General features: G+C 41.0%; 1 protein-coding gene across 8 annotated transcripts in view; it reads left to right on the forward strand.

Moving 5' to 3' along the window:
• Positions 1–18,681, forward strand: part of LOC103384194 (sodium/calcium exchanger 1-like) — a 95,202-nt gene that overhangs the window by 36,961 nt on the left and 39,560 nt on the right. For 7 of the 8 annotated variants that reach the window (XM_025059903.1, XM_025059854.1, XM_025059928.1 and 4 more), the window contains exons 2-11: positions 4,761–5,004; positions 5,605–5,744; positions 5,963–6,115; positions 6,210–6,437; positions 7,000–7,410; positions 9,923–10,033; positions 10,122–10,274; positions 11,610–11,706; positions 11,878–12,069; positions 13,168–13,360. In XM_025059903.1, the coding sequence (XP_024915671.1) occupies positions 4,842–5,004; positions 5,605–5,744; positions 5,963–6,115; positions 6,210–6,437; positions 7,000–7,410; positions 9,923–10,033; positions 10,122–10,274; positions 11,610–11,706; positions 11,878–12,069; positions 13,168–13,360 (1,841 nt within the window). In that variant the 5' untranslated portion in view covers positions 4,761–4,841. Of the gene's footprint in view, positions 1–4,592; positions 5,005–5,604; positions 5,745–5,962; positions 6,116–6,209; positions 6,438–6,999; positions 7,411–9,922; positions 10,034–10,121; positions 10,275–11,609; positions 11,707–11,877; positions 12,070–13,167; positions 13,361–18,681 lie in introns of those variants that run through there. The other variant, XM_025059874.1, reaches the window with a different exon arrangement.

Here is an 18,681-nt window from a genome sequence, read left to right on the forward strand (position 1 = left end):
ATGCATGGAAGGATAGACATTTTCCTCAATCGTCCCACCTCTCTGATATACAGCTTTATCGACTGGCTGCTCAATTATAGGCTCATTTAATACGTCGGCGTCGGTCGTTCTTTATTGGTGCCATATAAATCTCTATTGCTGGTTGTTTTCTGGTTGTGGTGACAGCCTGCAGAAGTGAGTCTTTGAACATTTGATCAAAGCCATCAACCAGCTTCTGAATCAGTCTCCTGGGAGGACATGCCTCCATGGCAGCGAGTATAGATCCACCGGCACCACAGGGATATCCTTTACTGGAGTTTTTTTTTTTTTTTTTTTTGCTACAAAGTTAGAAATAGAGGATGGAAAGTGTTTTGAACACTTGCAAAAGAGAGATAATTGAGACAATGGAGAAAGGATGTTTGAGATGGTGCTGTAAGGCAGTAAGAATATATATATGTATGTATATATATGTATATTATATATATATATATTATATTAATATATAGTCATTGTAACAAGGGATACAATCAAATGAGACCTTCTGGACCCAACTCTGCTTCCTTAACCACTAAGCCACCACTGCCAGAGGATAAAGAGAGAGCTGGAGTGAAGGAGAACAGAGCTAGAGTTCATCTTATCTGCTGTGGCAACAGATGAAGGGAGTAGCTAAAAGTACATGGGGAGGAAGTCATGCCAATAAAATTTATACAAAGTGAGCGCGTTTGCCCTCGTTCTGTGTATAATTTTAAATCAATGTAGGGGCCAGCCGATACGCAAACGGAACCCAGTGATGCTTGTGGAACATTCTTCAGCCACTTAAAGCAGGGACAGTCGGGCCGTGTCCCTGATGTCTTCCCTTTCTTCCCACTGAACAGTGTTTCCCAACAGCCTTAACCTTCGCTCTCCCTTTACTACGGGCAGCACTTCACAACACTCCCTAACATGCTTGGACAGCTGTGTCCACGGCCCAGCGGGGTGCGTTCACTATTGCCCTGAAATCTGCCTAATTATGCATCTCATCAGCTCTTCAGCCGCTCAATAGCTGTAATCCCAGAGCTGCACGGCCTCATGCTCAGACTCTCTTCCTCCAAGACTTCCCTTGTGCATGTCCTTCCTAAATTATTTTATTTCAACTCTGCATCTATTTTTCTCGTTACCTTTCCCTTTCAGCTTTTCCTCATCATCCTCTTCTTGCCTCCCACTCCGTATCTATCTCGGTCTGTTGCATCATCATCCTCCTCTCCTCCTCTCTCCTCTAATCATGTCCCGAGTCCGTAAACCCAAGCCCTTTGAGCTCTGTGTGCCACAGGGCGGCCAGAGCAGCTTTGCTGCTCCTCCCACAGTAACTGCTCCCTCCTGGCTTTGCTTCACTGCCACATTGCCTCCCTCTTTCCACTTCCACATCAATACAACTACCACCATCACCCTCTCATGTCTCACCCCGGAGCCTACTGCGTCCACGCTCCAACCAAAGATCAGTCACGCGTGCACAAACACACATACATACACACATACGTATGACAACAGTCCGCAGCTTGTAAGTGAAGCTGCAGGAGAAGGAAAAACAAGGAAGGAAAGTGGAAGAAAGGAAAGTGAACTACTTGTCATTGTGACACAGCAGAGACTGGAGAACGAAATGAAAAAAGGAAGGGGTTGACTAGTAAAATGATTGATGGAGAACTGAAGAATGGGGAAGGGTTAGTTAGTGACATTAGTTAGTTGTTTGGTTACAGAGTGAATGTTTTTGTAGCTGCAACAGATATAAAAAAAAAAAGTATAGCTTCCACTGCCCCTCAACAACTCAGGGGACGGTCGATGTACTCATGTTGGCAGTGTTCACAGTGAGAATATAAAGACCTACAGATGAAGCCAGAAAAGGTGGAAATGATGAGTCAAATGTCACTGAGCTGCAGTGTGTATATGTGTGTGCGTGGTCGACTGTTCAGGACCAGATTATTTATAAAACTATGGTGTCCAAAACTTTTTAAAAGAAATCTTTCCTACTCAGATTTATCTGATTTTATTTATTTACTGTAAGTTTTCATAATGTACTTTCATGCATTTTTCCAATACTCTGGTCCACAGTAAACACTTGGTCCAGCAGTGACTGTGGTAATATGATTGGTATTTGCACGTACTGTATGTAGCATAAAACATAACCATAAATTCCTGCACATTTTTTTCAATGAATTAATTTTTTCTCCTCCAACACCAATAACTAGTGAGCGATAATCATACTGTTTTTAGTATGAAGTTATGTTAGCGTAGGTGTAAGTGTCTAAAGAAGTCGACAACAGGCCACGTACAGGAGTGTGTGTATGTATGTGTGTGTGAAATCTGTCAGAGTGATTAATGTATTACAAGGGGGAAGCCCTGAGGATGAAAACGCACACACACACATTCACATGTTCACTGCCGTCACATGCACAGGAACCATTTTAAAAATGACAAAGTGCTACATATCACCAAGGGCATGGGAACAGTCTCCTCTGAGGTTACAATATTGTGCCCGACTCCTGTAATGACTCAGTGTTTTCATTAATTAGTCCGGTGAACATGAATGAAGCTACAATTCGGCCTGAAAATCTGCGCTTACGTTCTCATAGAAATCAAGCCTTTTTTTTTTTTTTAATAACACTTCTCATTTATTTTCCACCACCGACTGTCAGCGAAAACCAAATAACAACCACAGATTTATTTATAGACAATAATAACATGTCAAAATGAAGTGTGAAGACAGAGAGATTGTGCTGGGGATATGAAGCGGTGCTAGAGATGTGACAGGGTCAGTGTTTGGGGAAGTGGTGAGACTGGGAGAGACAGGCCGAGGACGCCAGGACGGCGTGAGTGTTAAGGAAATGTTGAGCAGCGGATGAAAGGGTATTACAGAGGTTGGGAGGGAGGAGCAGATGGAGAGGAATAAAAAGGAGAGAATGGAGGGCGGAAGAGAGCAGGTGGTCAAATAAAACAGGTGAAAATAGGAGCGCTGCATTTAGACAGGGCTTTATCAGACTGAGGAATGGGTTCCTACAATGAGGGTCTTTTGGCTCTGGTCTGTTGACCTTACCTTTGTGAAACGAAATATATTTGCGGAAAAAAAGTTAACAACAGTAAAGTGGGAGAGTGTGTGGAAAGGAACATTGACAAAAGTCAGATTGGAAATAGCTAATAGTTAAAGTTAGCCAACAAATCAAAAGTAAAGCATTGGGCCTAAAAATATTTAAAAGCTTGTTAAAAAAGTCCATAATATTAGGTACTAGCAACTAACACCAAGTGGACAAAGATTGACATATAGATGATATATATATATATGTATATATATATATTACTATGGCTCCTGGTGCAGTTTTTAAAAAAATCTATTACTCAGCAGTTTGTGCCGCGGAAGGGAGGTCTGAAGGATTTAAAGGTGAGCGTCTTAGAAGCTGGAGGTTTAGCGTTGGCGTGGTAATATATGGTGGAGGAGAACAGCCAGTGGTGAGGGGATGTGACAGGTTGTTGTCAGACCCTGGAAGATAGATGACAACAAGGTCAAGCTGATGTCACTGCAGATGAATAACCGTGGTGGGGTGGGTGCACGGGGGCACAAGTGCATATTGGTGTAAATGATCAGAGAGGACAGGATCAGCAATTTTAACTCCAAGGCTGACTGACCCTGGATGTGTGTTTGTGAGGACAAGGTCAGTGACATCTGACCTTGTCTTACAAGCTGTAATTTTTGTGTATGTCTGTGGTTGTGTGTCAGTGTCCATCTTTTTGTTGCACTGTTTTAAGCTTCAGCTTCACACTCACACTATATTATCTCTATGCTCCTCATAATGCAAACATATTGCTGTTGTATCGCTGCCTGTTCCCAGCTCAGCTTGATTCCTATTGACAAACCTGGTGTAGCAGCATTTCCTGCTGTCTGCACACACACTCAGGCAGTGGTAGATAATGACTAGCATCATTATTCACCCAGAAACCTCTTGATCCAAGGCTATTATTTCCACTAGGAATCAGTGCTAAACAGCATTATTCTTACGTTATGTGAAAAGTAAAGATCTTCACTGCTCACTCACACTAGTGCAGTTAGGTTTTTCTTTTTTCCCTGCATCCTGTTTCAGACTCAACCCTCCCTGCAGCTCTCCCTGCCTCTCATTCTTCACACTTTCACCCAGAGACAGGTTTCCCCAACTCCATTATTAATACTTCCCCCTAATCCTGCATGGAACAGGCTTTGGCAGCTTTAGGGCTCAGTGAACGAGAGTAAACAAACAGAACAGAGGAACAGGGTGAAGTGAAATGTCCACCGAGGCTCCTCCATTTCCCACAGTGGTTTAAACATCTTTATTTTATCAAGGTTAAACACCCTTCTCCGCCAGAATCCAAAACTAGATTGAAAACATAACTTCCGTCCCGTGTTCCCACTATATACTATTTATATACAGTACATACATTTGATCTATTTGTATGGCTTTTTACAGCGCCTGTAAAATAAATGCATCTGATAAGTGATCCACCTTCTGTGGTGCATTCTTCAGGTGATTATATAATATTTATTATAACTTATTCAGAAAAACCCGTGAGGCACTACTGTGACATTTAGTCATTTTGCATCATTGCCATATCAGAGTTTATATATTGGTTTGTACATGTATGTTGAATGTTAATGTAAACAGGTGTCTGTGTATCAGTGTGGCTCACTGACAGTCACTTGTCTTTTGTCCCCTAACAGTAAAAAACAGTTTAAACTTGGTTGAATTGATGATTTTTTTCTCTCTCTCTGTCTTCTTCTCCAGGACTTGATCTCACACCCTACACTGACGGACTGCAGTAAAACCCAGTAGACTCCAGTGAACGCCAGGCTGTATCCAGCAGCCATGTCTGTACTTCAGCCACCTCTCACCTGTCGTTTCCCCTCCCATCTTTCCTCCCTCATCCTCCTCCTCCTCTCTTTCTCTCTGCTCCTGTCATGTCCTGGATCAGTGGATGCAGGTTCATCCCAGAAAAACTGTTCAGCTGCTGGAGATGTCTGCAAAGAAGGTGAGTTGTTTTTTTTAATCCACAGATTTATGCACATGTGGGATTAACAAGATTATGTATGCGAGTTTCTGTACTAAGTGTTAAGATTGAGCAAGTGCATTGTGGGTTATGTATGGGTGACAGCCTTTCAGCTGCGGATGTCACAAATATTGACTTCATCTGGTTTACCATTAAGGAAACCTAAATTCTACACTGAGAATAATCAGTATACAGCTACAGAACACATACATAGGCACAAATATTTTTATTATTTTATTATTAAATTGTATTAAATTAAATGATTATCATCTAAGAATTTCCTTTACTACAATATAGCCTAAAATTGTGGACTTTACTTTTGTGCAGCTAGGTCCAGACAAACATCTAATTCTCCCGGAGAGTATTCATCTCACCAGTCAAACATCTATTATTTGTAGTGTACTCAACCATTTTGAGGTAGATCCATCAGTGTGGCCTTTACAGAGGCTTAGAAAAAAAAGAGAAAGAAAATAGATCCATTTGACAAACCCTCAGATACTGAGCTGTCACTAAAAGTCAGTGGACCAGCACACACTGAGATATATGAGAAGTTTAAAAACAAGTTTTTGACCTTTATTTCAGGAGTGGTACTGCCTGTGTGGAACCCTCAGAACCCATCTGTGGGTGACAAAGTGGCGCGGGCCATAGTTTACTTCGTTGCCCTCATCTACATGTTCCTGGGCATGAGCATTATCGCGGACCGCTTCATGTCATCCATAGAGGTGAGCAGTTATTGATGTTGCCTTTCCATTGGATTCTATTAGTAGGTGGTCAGTGAAGTCAGATTTAGGATATCGGAAATACAAGGACTCTCATTTGATGTAATATTTGTATGTATTTGATATATGAGATAAGATAAGAAGTCTTGAGGACATTCATAGTGTTAACAGCAGCAGAGTACAGTACAGAGATTCTATGGTATATTGCCTATTGTGTGCAGGTCATAACCTCCCAGGAGAAGGAGATCACCATAAAGAAGCCCAATGGTGAAACGACCACAACTACAGTCAGGATTTGGAATGAAACTGTTTCTAATCTCACTCTAATGGCCTTGGGTTCCAGTGCCCCAGAGATACTGTTGTCGGTTATTGAGGTTGGTGTCATATGAGATAGCTGGCCACTCCAGATGGACTGATACAGAATGTAATAGAGCCACAGTAATACAATTCCACCTAACCTCTGCACAGGTGTGCGGTCATAACTTTGAGGCGGGGGATCTTGGTCCCAGCACCATCGTGGGCAGCGCTGCCTTCAACATGTTCGTCATCATCGCCCTGTGTGTGTACGTGGTCCCTGACGGAGAGACGCGGAAAATCAAGCACCTGAGGGTGTTCTTTGTCACAGCAGCCTGGAGCATCTTCGCTTACATCTGGCTCTACTTAATCCTGAGTGTCTTCTCGCCTGGAGAAGTGGAGGTGAGGATGGATGATAAGGAAATCTGTGTAATCTCGAATCTGTAAATCCTTTTCTGGCCTGTGGGGTTTTCTATTTTTTTTCTTCTACTTTTGCCTCCACTATCCACAACCAATCAGACGTGGCCGCAATTTTTTCTTGGTTTGAAATTCACATTTCCATCTCTGCTGACAGTGATGTATGGTTTATAAGGCTGAAACGTATATCACTAGCCTTTAGCAGTACACGGTAGATTAATCTCTTCAGCCCACTGTAAACAGTGGACTCCTACAAACACATTTCCATGGATGATGCAACTATACTTTCCCAAAATAGTGCACTGACTCAGAAGTTTAATGTCAGAAGGTTTGGTTTGTTCGGTGCTTTGTTAAAGAGACCCTCAACATTCCACACTGTTATTTAGCAACCTTTTTTAAGCAGTTTTGAATTTTGAACAATGAACTTTTCGGAGCAGGACTCACGAACTGTTGTTTGCGAATTGTACAACTACTAAATCAAGGTAACTGTTAGTAGAAGATGGACAAGGTGTTGACCTGCCTCTTTTTCCTCCCTACCTTGTCTCAGGTCTGGGAGGCAGTCCTGACTTTCCTCTACTTCCCTCTCTGCGTGGTCCAAGCTTGGGTGGCTGACCGCCGCCTTCTCTTTTACAAGTATGTTCGCAAGCGTTACCGTGCCGACAAGCACCGGGGAATCATCATCGAGACTGAAGGAGGAGCAGATGGAGGATTTGGAGGCCTGGATGGAGCAGGAGGAGCCCTTGGTCCGGGAGGATTCACCAAGATGGACATGCTGGAGCTGGATGGACAGATGGCATTGAACTCTCACAGTGGCATAGATGGAGGTTTGATGGAGGAGGGAGGAGCTAAAGACGAGGAGGACGAAGCGAGGAGGGACATGGCAAGAACCTTGAAGGAGCTGAAGCAAAGGCACCCGGATAAAGACATGGAGCAGCTGATCGAGATGGCCAATTATCAGGTGACTGCTAGCACAGTCAGCAGTGTCCAATGAGTGGACTCCACCCACTCGTTAGTATTTACATATATGCCTACATGTATATAAAACCATATCTAACGAACAACTGAGAAGCAAGAAGTGGACTGTCATCGGTAACATCACGGAGCAGACAGTCACTGAGGCACTACTACCTATAACCACTGTATACCACTACAGAAAAGTAATCTAGTATAAATACTTACTACATGCAGATGACAAACATGGAGGTTCCTTTTTGGCTCTTGACCCTTTTCTGTTCTGGGTCTGAACACGCTTTGACCACAGTTTGTCACTAGTGTCCATTTCTCCCTCCATGGCCAATTGTTGCCATGGATACAGGAAGGCATAATCACATTCTCCCCACAAAAGAGGTGGGCGGAGCACCAATCCTTATTGGTGCTCCGTTAAACAAGTGTGTGACGAAATCAGCTATAATATATTATTTATAATTTTACGATAATATTAATTATTAGTAATTATACTTTTTCAGTCTTAGGTCATCTTAGTTGACCTTTGCCTGCTGTAGCCAATGGGATGGGGAAGAGTTTAACATTTTATCAAATGCGTTGAAGAAAAAATGAAGCAGACGCCTGATCCATACAAACAAACACTTGCGTGCAGTGCAAACAGAAGTTAAATATTGAAACCATACCAGCAGATAGACTTTGTATCATTAGAACTGAGTGACATCTGAGTGATGGTTTTTTCTCTGCCGCCCCACCGTTTGGTTCTTCTGGTCTCCTGAGAGAAAAGTGGCGGCAGTTGAACAGAGGAGCTTTTTATAGCACGCAGTGTGTCTGAGCAATTCAGCTGAATATTGAGTACAGAACACTGCAGCTCTGCGCTGACCAAGCTTAAAGGTGTGCTGTGGTCATCTGCGTGCTTCTTTTTACAGTTAGCTTTATGTATTGGATTTTTATTGCCTAGTACTCTTCTGCTTACAAGATGACTTAAAGTACAACCAGCATTTAGACATATCCACAAAGATAGTATTTGTAGTACATTGATTTCTTTCCTTTTGTGAAAATGATGTCACACAGTTGAACCCTTCTAAGCCTCTCTGGCTGCCTGCCTTTGGAGTAAAACTCTGTTTTACAACCCAATTACTATAAATCTGTCACAACCACTAATACAGTACAAATGTCATCTTTGTTTGTGGCTACGAAGGTGACATTATTACTTTGTTAACAAGACCTTCAGCTGACTGCAGGCACTTCTTGAAGGAGACAATAGAGCTGAGCTATTTCTGTTCATTTTCTCCAAACCGTTGACAGTAAATGTGATTAATTGCCCAGTTTGAATCATATTTTGCAGCTGTAGAAATTAATAGAGCCGCTTGAGTAACTCCATAACGTTTTTCACAAACCTAAACGAAAAAAAGATAGTGTCTGAGGACATCGCTCATGTCTGGGTTATGACTAACCCACTAGTCCACGGTGGTGGACGGTTTGCAGTCCATCTGCCGATCCAGGTACATTCACCGTCCAGTACAATTTAGCAGATTTATGGAAGACTCTGAGGCATTCAAGAGAGAATAGTCTGCAGAAATGAGATATTAACATGAGAATTGCAATATAGAAAAGTCCTCAAAGAACTTTCAGGTCGATTTGGAATGACCTCATATGAGGTCAGTTTTAATCCTGCCTGTCCAATCCTTGCCCTTTTTTCGTGTCAGTGAGTGAGGGAACGATGGAAATGGGGAAGGGAAAACAGACTTCCAATCTCTCCTCTTGAAGCTACTTCTTCAGAGCAGTGGTTAAAGTGAAAACAACAGCCTGCTGGTGGATTCAATATAGAGAGAGAAACAAAAAAGTTGAGGTTATTAGTTGAGAAAAACATTGTGCGGTTGCAATATTGACTGGGCACTGTTTTCCAGCTAAGCTGCTTATTTCCAGTAAATTTAAAAGAACTGCTGTTTTCTCCACTCTGCCTCCATAATAAATCCAATGATCTCAGGAGCCAAAGCGGCTAATTTCCTCCATTTCCCTTTAGTAGGTCATTAGGGTATAACATTCCACTCACCCATACGTTTTCATTGGAATCATTAAGGGTAGATTGATAAGGCTCATTAGATCTCAAGTTTGTAGCTAAAAGCAGCCAGTGTAATAAAACAGACAGGAAGTAGATGGAAAACTGTTAACCCAGCCCAATCAGTTCGATCTGACTGGTGTATCTTTTTATTTATTTATTTAATTAATTTTATTAATTTATTTTTCCTATTTCAAGCTTTTTGCATGCTTTGCTTGCTTTTAGCAAGTGAGTCACTAACCTATTAGTGCCTCTTCAGACGACCTTGGACTTCAGAGCTCCCCGTGGGGGCGTGGAAGGAATTTCCCTGGAGAGACTCACTGCTTAACCTTTGAATTGAATTTGACAGTTTAATTGTAAAAGCAGTAACACAAGAAAGGACATGCTCTGTTAAACAAATGCTCTTATGAATTTAGGATGATAGGTAAAGTGAGTCACTCTGTGAATCGATTGCCTTCTTCAACAGGTCCTGATGCAGCAGCAGAAAAGCAGAGCCTTTTACCGGATCCAGGCCACCAGGATGATGATCGGAGCGGGTAACATCCTCAAGAAACACGCTGCCGACCAGGCTCGCAAGGTAGGACTCACTCTGATCACGACGACATGTATATCATTGTTGAAATGTCTTTACTTTATTTATAATAGCTATTTTTATTATGTTATAGGTCGTGAGCAGCCATGAGACCCACGCCCAGGCGGATGACCCCCACACCATCAGAATAGAGTTCGATCCCTCACTGTACCAGTGCTTTGAAAACTGTGGCTCCCTGAAATTGACCGTCACCAGACATGGAGGAGATCCTGGAGTTACTGTCAAGGTGTGTCACTGTTTGGACTTGGAAAATCTTAGTCTGGAACAATGCTAACAAAAACAAACATCAAGAGTAGAAAATAAAATACAATATTGAGTTGAGCTTTCATTGAAGTCCAATTTCCAACTGATTTCTAACAGGTCAGTAGTTCAAATCAAACAAAAGCAAAGTGGAATCAATGATGCCTTTACTGTTCCAGGCAAATGTTTCTTTGTAGATTGATTTGATTGCAGACACTCATAATTATGGTCATTTTAGAGCATAATTAGATAAGCCTGTTCCGTAGACTTGATATTTTTGACCTTAGGAGAAAACTGGAGAACACAGAAGAACATACAAACTCCATCATCTACCACCCTGACCTGAATAACCAAAAACAAAATACAAAACATGTATGATTAATCATGATCATAATAATAAGCATTCCTAAATATGAAATTATTTTTTTCTATAAATGGCTGGATCACAGAGATTGGGTTCTATTTTTATTTTACTCACTAATCCAAGCAACACAGGCCAACAAGACATGAAAACCAGAAGACACGGTGGAGAATTTCTTCTTATTGACTGAGGGGTTTAACAGTCCAGCCCAGTGGTCCTTCAGGTCTCTCACTGAGCCTCTGTCAGTGGATTGAACCTGATCAACTCACCATATTTACTAAGGCTTCAGTTGGACGGTGGTGTTTTCAGCTCTGTCTTTCTGTTAGCACACACTGGTGTGGTGTGTGCAGTTAGACTTACTGTGAATGTTGACTGTTGAGGGCCGTCTTCAGACTGTTCAGCTGCTCCTCGAGGCCAAGTGTTGAAACAGGACATTAAGGATGAGGAATTATTTCACAAGCTCTCTCCACAGACTGCAGGTCTTTTTAGCTGTAGCCAAGGTTTTCACACAGTGAAATATTACAACAATATTGACACAGTCCCAGAATTACAAATGTACTGGGTGAAATTAGGAAATTGAAAAGAAGTTTCAGAATATTCTGATGATGACTTCTTTAAAATGTGGATATACAGTAAATTTGTTAAAAGGTTAAGAACAAAAAAAAAGAAAATGTAAAAATACTTTTGTATTCATTCATTATTACAATTATAAATTGAACACTGACCTTAGGGCTCAGTTTAATGGAGTTGTTGTTGGATCTCTCTCACTCTTTGTTCCGATTTTCCCCCAAACTTCTAATTTATTTACCATTCCACTCTTCTGATATTTCTTTTCATTGTTGTTGTTTTTCTCCTTCCTCTCCCTTTGTGCTTATCTGCTGTTTTCACATCTGTTCACTGCTGCTCAATCTTTAACGGCTCTTTTTCACTCCTGTCCCACTGTGTCCCTGTGTCCCCCAGGTGGATTATCGCACAGAGGACGGCACAGCAAACGCAGGTTCAGATTATGAATTTGCAGAGGGCACATTGATGTTTAAGCCTGGAGAGACCCTCAAAGGTAAACAAAACAAAACAAAACAAAAAACACCCCGGGCCATTGTGGCGTAACTTAAGTGCAAAATAATCCCTGCTGCCTCTAAATATATCATTTAAAGGTCAAATTTAGATACAATGTGGAACGGCATTATTTTGATTTGTACTAAAGCACTCGTCACCTCTCTTTGAATAGAGATCACAGTTGGAGTTATCGATGATGACATCTTTGAGGAAGATGAGTATTTCTACGTCCACCTCAGTAACCCCAGGGTGGTCGGCTATCCCGAGATTGGAACTGTGCCCATGGACGCCAGTGCTGCGCCCAAAGCTGTGTTGGGCAGCAACCACACAGCCACGGTGACGATCTACGATGACGACCATGCAGGTATGGAAAAAGTAGTTTTAATTTTTCTTTATTGTCCTTTAAATAGGAATATAACAGTTGAAGTTACAAGTTTGTGTTTGACAGAAAAAAGTCCAGAAATAATGTCAGGCTTGTTGGGAAATGACTCTAGGAAATGTTCAGATTGAACTTAGTTACAACTGTGTATTAATCAGAAAAATACAATAATTAATAAAATATTAACAGTGAATTAGTCCATATAAAGAGTAAAGACCTGGTCGAGAATGAGAAAGTAATTAAAGTATGTGCATGTAAAATAGAAAATGATTGGATTTCAGAAGCAAATGAAGGATTCTTATGTCACTAACTTAGTAGCAAATGCAGGTTAAATGTGTAAGGTGAAACCTCCTCAATTATAATGAACCAAAAAACAAAATAAGCTTTAAATACTAGTAATAAAAATTGGACCTTTTCTAATTATGTTTGTTTGAAGAAACACAAAAAACAAGTCGAAATGTAAATGTAAATGCACCAAGGTCAGCTCCGTCTTACAGCTACTAATCCAAGTTTGAATCATACCAACAGCTTTTACACTGTAAAAGTTGTTTGACAGTAAGTAGAGTATACAAATACATATATCTACACATATATTTATATGTATATATATTAACAGGCTTTATAGCTGAAAATGATCTAGAATAAGAAATGCTGAGCAGATTGACCTTCTGCTACTTTTTTATGCTAGCATAGCATGTCCCCCCCCCCCCCCCCCCCAACACTCACACACACATCCACATGCACTGGAGTGCAGTTATGAAGATTTTCCTGCCATTTATTTTGAATCCCCATGGAAAGATGAATTTTCAACAACATGCGTTCTACAGTTGTGTCCTACAGATGGGACCATCCTGTATTATTGCAGTGTAAGAGTTCCTCAAATGTAAATGAGGGAGAATGATTGTAGTGTGGGCGTTCATCTATGGCTCATTATCTTTTACCCAGAGAGCGTAGGTTGTTACCTATTATCCTTACTCTGTATGTACCAAAGAGAGCTGGAGAAAGAGCAGGTTATTAGCAGTCTTTTAAGTCTCCCCGGTGTATTTATCCTCACAGGTAATGACTCTTCTCTTTCTTTCCCAGGTATCTTTACTTTCGAGAGTGCAAGTCAGAGAGTGAGCGAGAGCGTAGGAGTGATGGAGGTGAAAGTGCTCAGGACGTCAGGAGCCCGAGGCTTGGTAGCCGTCCCCTATAGAACCCTAGATGGAACAGCTAGAGGAGGAGAAGACTATGAGCTGGTGGCCGGTAAACTGGAGTTCCAGAACGACGAGACCATGTGAGTACAGAGACGTTATCTTCTTCCAGATGCAGAGCTCAAGACAGTGTTCATCGGTTGAATAGTGAACATTGTCTAATTTGTTTAAACAATACAACCGATGGCACGCCACACATCTGTAGTGTACTGCTCACCCTCATCCACACCCTACATTAAAAAAAAAAACAAAAGAAAACGTTGCAGAATAGAAAAGTTAGTTTTTAAATTTTCACAGACTTGTTCTTGTTTCCCTGTGTGTGATGGAATGACGCAGTGACTCTTCAGGTCATCTGAGTGCATCCACTCTTTTAATAACTCTATTAGTTAGATAACATTGTCACTGTAATGTCATTCTTGAAGGCTCCTCGTCACTCTTCTTCTTCCAAGGGCATGTGCACTCATCACACGCTCTCTCACCAAATTGCTTTTGTGTCCTCAGGCACATACATTTTTAATATGCTGATGTTAGCTGTGTTAAATTGACCAACACATAAAGTGGTTGGGAATGCAGCTTTACTCAGCACCTCCTGGGGCCTGCACAGGAACATGCTCTGTTTTTGTGTGTGAATGAGGTGTCCTATATCTGTTTGTGGAAATCAATTTGCCGGTAGTTTAAGGACTTCTTTAAAGGACGGCTTCATTCACAAGGTAAGAACAAGGGTTGTTCTTACGGAGGGGCAGGGTTTACTATTTAAAGGAAGGGTGAGCAAGTTTAGTTTCTGTTATATTGAGCAGAAAGTGTTTCGTTTTGCACCGAACAATTGTTCAATCAGGAGTTTTGTGAAGCTGCACAGTATTCAGTTCCTGTGGGAAGAAATGTCACTTTTGTATAATATAGCATATTAATGAGAATATTTGGGTTTTTCAGTTGAGTATTTGCTGCGCTATAATCCTACAAAGTGTTGTATGGTCAACATTCTTGACATCTGGTACCAGTCTTCCTCTGTGTGTGTACGTGTGTGTGGTAAATTGCTGTACTATCACTGATAAAATCACTGCTCTGAGGTCAGGAGGGTTGAAACGTGCTACACAGGGAGTGAGCAGTGAGCAGACAGATGAGAGGCAGATAGTGAGCATCAGGGCTGCCCTCAGGTACTGCACTGAGAGTTCACTCAAATGTCAGTACTAAAAAAGAAGGAGCTGGTGTGAAAGGAGCTGAGACTGCAGCAGATTAGATAACCTCAGAGTGGAACTTCTCTGGGTCTTTGAGTTGTGTTTACTACAGACTATCGGCTCGTAATCTCTTGGGTCTTTAGTAAATTATCGGCTAAAATAAGCATTCTTTAGATTTTGTTTTATTTTATTATTATTATTATTGTTGCTGTTAAAATATTACAAAGGGTGAACTTTAAGACTAATCTTTAACATGAACGATGTAGGGCATACGTGTCAAACTCAAGGCCTGGGGGCCAAATGCGGCCCTCCAAGCCGTTCTGTGTGGCCTGCTGGAGCTTAAAAAGCATTTAGTGAATTATTTATATAATTAAAAGTCCACAGTCTTTTTTGTTCCAGCCAGTACCACCCGTTAGTGCAGACGTAGCAAGGTACTGATCATCGAAGGATCTTTTTCAAAATAAAACATCTTTTATACTTCTATTCTGTTAGTATCAGACTCTGAATGACCCATTATTTTAAAATTAGATCTTCTTTTGCTAGATTATCTTTAAATAAAGAAAGTAAATGAATATGACTTACTTTGACTGAAGTGAATTAGTAAAAATTAAGTACATTTTTTAATTGTGTTCCACTGCGGCCCAGTACCAAATGACCTATGGACTGGTACTGGTCCGCGGACCAGGGGCTGAGAACCGTGATCTATACAGTCTTCCAGTTACAACCGTTGCTTCAAGGGGAACTGTATTGCTGATGTGGCCCCCCGGTGAATATGCCCTACACCAGGGGTGAGTTTGACACCCCTGGTGTAGGGCATTAACTGTGACATCATGTGTGCCTTTTTTTGGACCTGGTCCATATTTTACATCGCACCACGAAAACAAAAATGTCACAAAAAAGTAAAGTAAGTATTGAAAATATCATGATCTTCTAGTTTATTTCTGGTTTAATTTTATCTTCCTTCGCTGCCTCCTGCTGGGCAATAGCTCTTCATTCTTTGGGGGAGGGGAGCGGGGACGGGGGGGGGTTTGCCTTCTTTAGTGATAAAATAAATCTATTCATCTTGATTCTACCAGACAGAAGTCATGTATAGTTGCCAAGTTTTATGGAAAAAAAAAATCACAACTCCTCCTGTCTGGCTGTTTGAAGTTTGGAACCCTGACAAGAAAGACTCTGCCGCCGTTCGTCTTTGGTTCTAACTGGAGAAAAGCTCAATGTCTAATTAGAGTATTTGACTGTGATGGAAAATAATGATGTGGAAGCTCAGCCAGGTAGTTCAGAGCCAAACTCTCTTCAAGGCCCTAAAGTTCACCGGTGAAGATTTCAAATCTTTCAAACGTTTGCGCTGCTACAACATGTTTCAGAAGAAAACAAAAGAGCATTATTTAGTGCAGGGTTGAAGTTCAGCAGAACACATTGACTGCCTGTTTTTTTCAGCACAGTGTCAGACAGAAAAAAAAAATGTCCTGACTATTACTCAGATGTGAAAGAAATCATGGAAAAGGTGAGCGAGGGAAGTCTTAGCAGTAAAGTACTGTAGGAATAAGTGGAAAGTACTGAGGGTGTCGTAGGAAAGTGAGAGAGAAGTGGAGGGTGAGTTAGAGATGTGATAAGAGTATCCATCTGTCTCTCTGGTGTTCTGTTTACCTTCCTGGTTTTCACGTTCATTCAGTGACTTTCAGTAAAGGCTAATAAATAATAATAATAATAATAGTAATTAATATTATTATTATTATATGATGGACATTTTCTTTTCTATATTTTCTGGGTTTGAGATTTTAATGCTTCACTGGCGGCTCATTTATTTACATTAAAAATCTTTCAAATCACACGTTGTTGTTTGTTAACATAGTAACTCCAGATTGTTTTGGTCTTTGTTTTTTCTGCCACTGCTGTTTTAATCATAATACTCTTAGACTAGAAAAGAAACATGTTGACGTTTTTGGAACCCAGTTTTCACTTTAAGTTCTCAAGACCGTGTTTGCTGCTCAGCAGGTTTACGAATGTCTTCAAAAATAAAGCATATTAAGGACGCTCAGGAAAAAAATGTCTGACACTTCTCGACTACTGGATGTAGACACTATTTCTAACCTTATTAGATATTTCTCTTTTTTTGTTCTGTTGAGGACATTTTCTACCTTTTTTTTTTGTGAAAGTCCTTTTCCTCATAACTTACTCCTTCCTTCCTTCCCCCTTCCCTCACCTGCCATCTTAGCTCCTGTTCACCCGTCACTGCATTTCATTTGCATTTTTCCCTCATCTCTGCCTTCAACCATTTGCTCCTGTGCACTGTCAAGGTCTTTTCTTATCTTGACTTCATTTTCCTGCTCACCAACTTTTTTAGCACCGTTTCTTTCTTTTTCTTTTTTTACCTCCGCTCTCGTATCTTCAGTGATTCTTCATTTCGTCTCACTCTTTAGTCATAGAAAAGGGAATTCTGCAGGATCACACCACAGACCCAACTCACCGTCCCCACCGTTCTCCCTTCACTGTCTTGTGCCTCCTATAATCTGAATCACTCACTCATAAAAATTTGATTTACCTATTTTTATCTATGCGATGCATCTTTGCAGCGCTTTTAGATATATATTCTTTTCTCTGTGGAAGCGTTTTGAGAAGAAAGCCGACGGTGAAGTCGGGCAGTCAGCCAGTTGCTGCAGAATATTTTTGGGGAAATCTGAAATGCACTGGAGTTGAACTGACAGGAGCAGTGAGGTAAAGGAACACCAAAGATAAGTTCTCTTCCTCACTTTTTTTTCTCTCTTGGCTTCCATTTACCCAGAGGTCAGAGGTCAGATTGACTAGTGCTTTCTGGAGCTGATGGGGATTTGACATCTTGCTGATTTTCCACTTTGCAGAGAGAAGGTGATCATTCCTGCGCTCCCGTACTTAGACTTTAAGGTAATTTAATTGGTCATGATGGGGCTACTTCTAACAGACATGAACAGACCACTTCAAATTTACCAGGGGACATAATGATAATAATTGAGTCCCTTATTCCTCCCACAATTACAGTGTGAGTCTTGGCAACTGACACCGGCTGCCACAGGAGGCGCCATTAGGGACATCAGTAATGTATTTAAATAAAATCTCTTTTTTTTCTTCTTCCTCTCTGTCCTGCTTCCTTTATCGTTTCCTACCAGTGACATATTTTTAACTTCCACTTCTCCTTTTCCCCTGGTGTGTAAAGAACTCCATTCATGCAGCAGTTTACATACTGCACTTAAGAGACCAGATGTAGTTTATGTTGAATGTGACTTCAAGAGTGCGTTGTTAGCCACGTGCCGCGGCTGAGTCGACTGAAATTTGCATGACTGCACTTTGTAATTATAATGTGACTGCCTGTTTACGGCACATAGAATAACGTTTGCTCACTGAGCCTCGGATACCTGACACTTTTCCTTTATTTCCCTTTGTCTCAGCTTCTTTTCATTGAGATTTGTTATTTCAATATGTTTGTTAACCCAGTTTGATAACCTGTTGGGGAAACCAGGGGTGTAAAGTAATAACAATATGTAAAAAAAGGTGTCTGTTAAGAAAATTAACTGTGCTGTTGATGTCTGAATTTGAAGCTTAAAAAAAACAGTGTGTTTTTCCATTGGGGAAATATTTTCTTTTTTAGTTTTAAATAAAGCCAAATTCTGTGGGAAAACTGAGCTGCTCAGCAAAGTAGGCCAACAAGAAAGGAGAAAACTGTCTGTTTCATGTCTCAGTGATGAAGCAAGGGCAGTAGTAATTGAAGTATGGAGTCAGTGTGTGTGAGTATGTAAATGTCAGTGGTTTATTTTCTCACTGACTGTGGAATTTATTCAGTGTCACTCTGTGGGAAATCTCATATGCTCACACAGCGTGCAGGATGGTAAATCTATAGTCTCTTTAGTCCCACTGTGGACTCTCATTACATACTGCAGAAGTAGGGGGCGTCGTCTCTGCTGTGGACAATTACGTCTCTTATTTGTGGATCCCTGGTGCTTTCTGCCTCACTGTGTAAGTGTCATAAGCACCATCAGCATTTCTTTTCTATTTCTTTGTTACTTTTGTGTGTTCCATTGTGTGTGTGCGCATGCTGTTTGCTGAAGTGTAGCAGAACCCGTTTTATTTTTAGCTTTTCTCTGACCTGCAACTTAGAGTCACAGCCAAAACACAGTGTTTCTCCCCTGGCTCCTCATTATACACATCAAACAGGTGCTGCTAACAAACACACATCTGCTCACATCAGCCATTAGAAC

Source organism: Cynoglossus semilaevis, chromosome 1 (assembly GCF_000523025.1).
Source record: "Cynoglossus semilaevis isolate Cse_v1.0 chromosome 1, Cse_v1.0, whole genome shotgun sequence".
In the NCBI taxonomy this organism is placed as follows: domain Eukaryota; kingdom Metazoa; phylum Chordata; class Actinopteri; order Pleuronectiformes; family Cynoglossidae; genus Cynoglossus; species Cynoglossus semilaevis.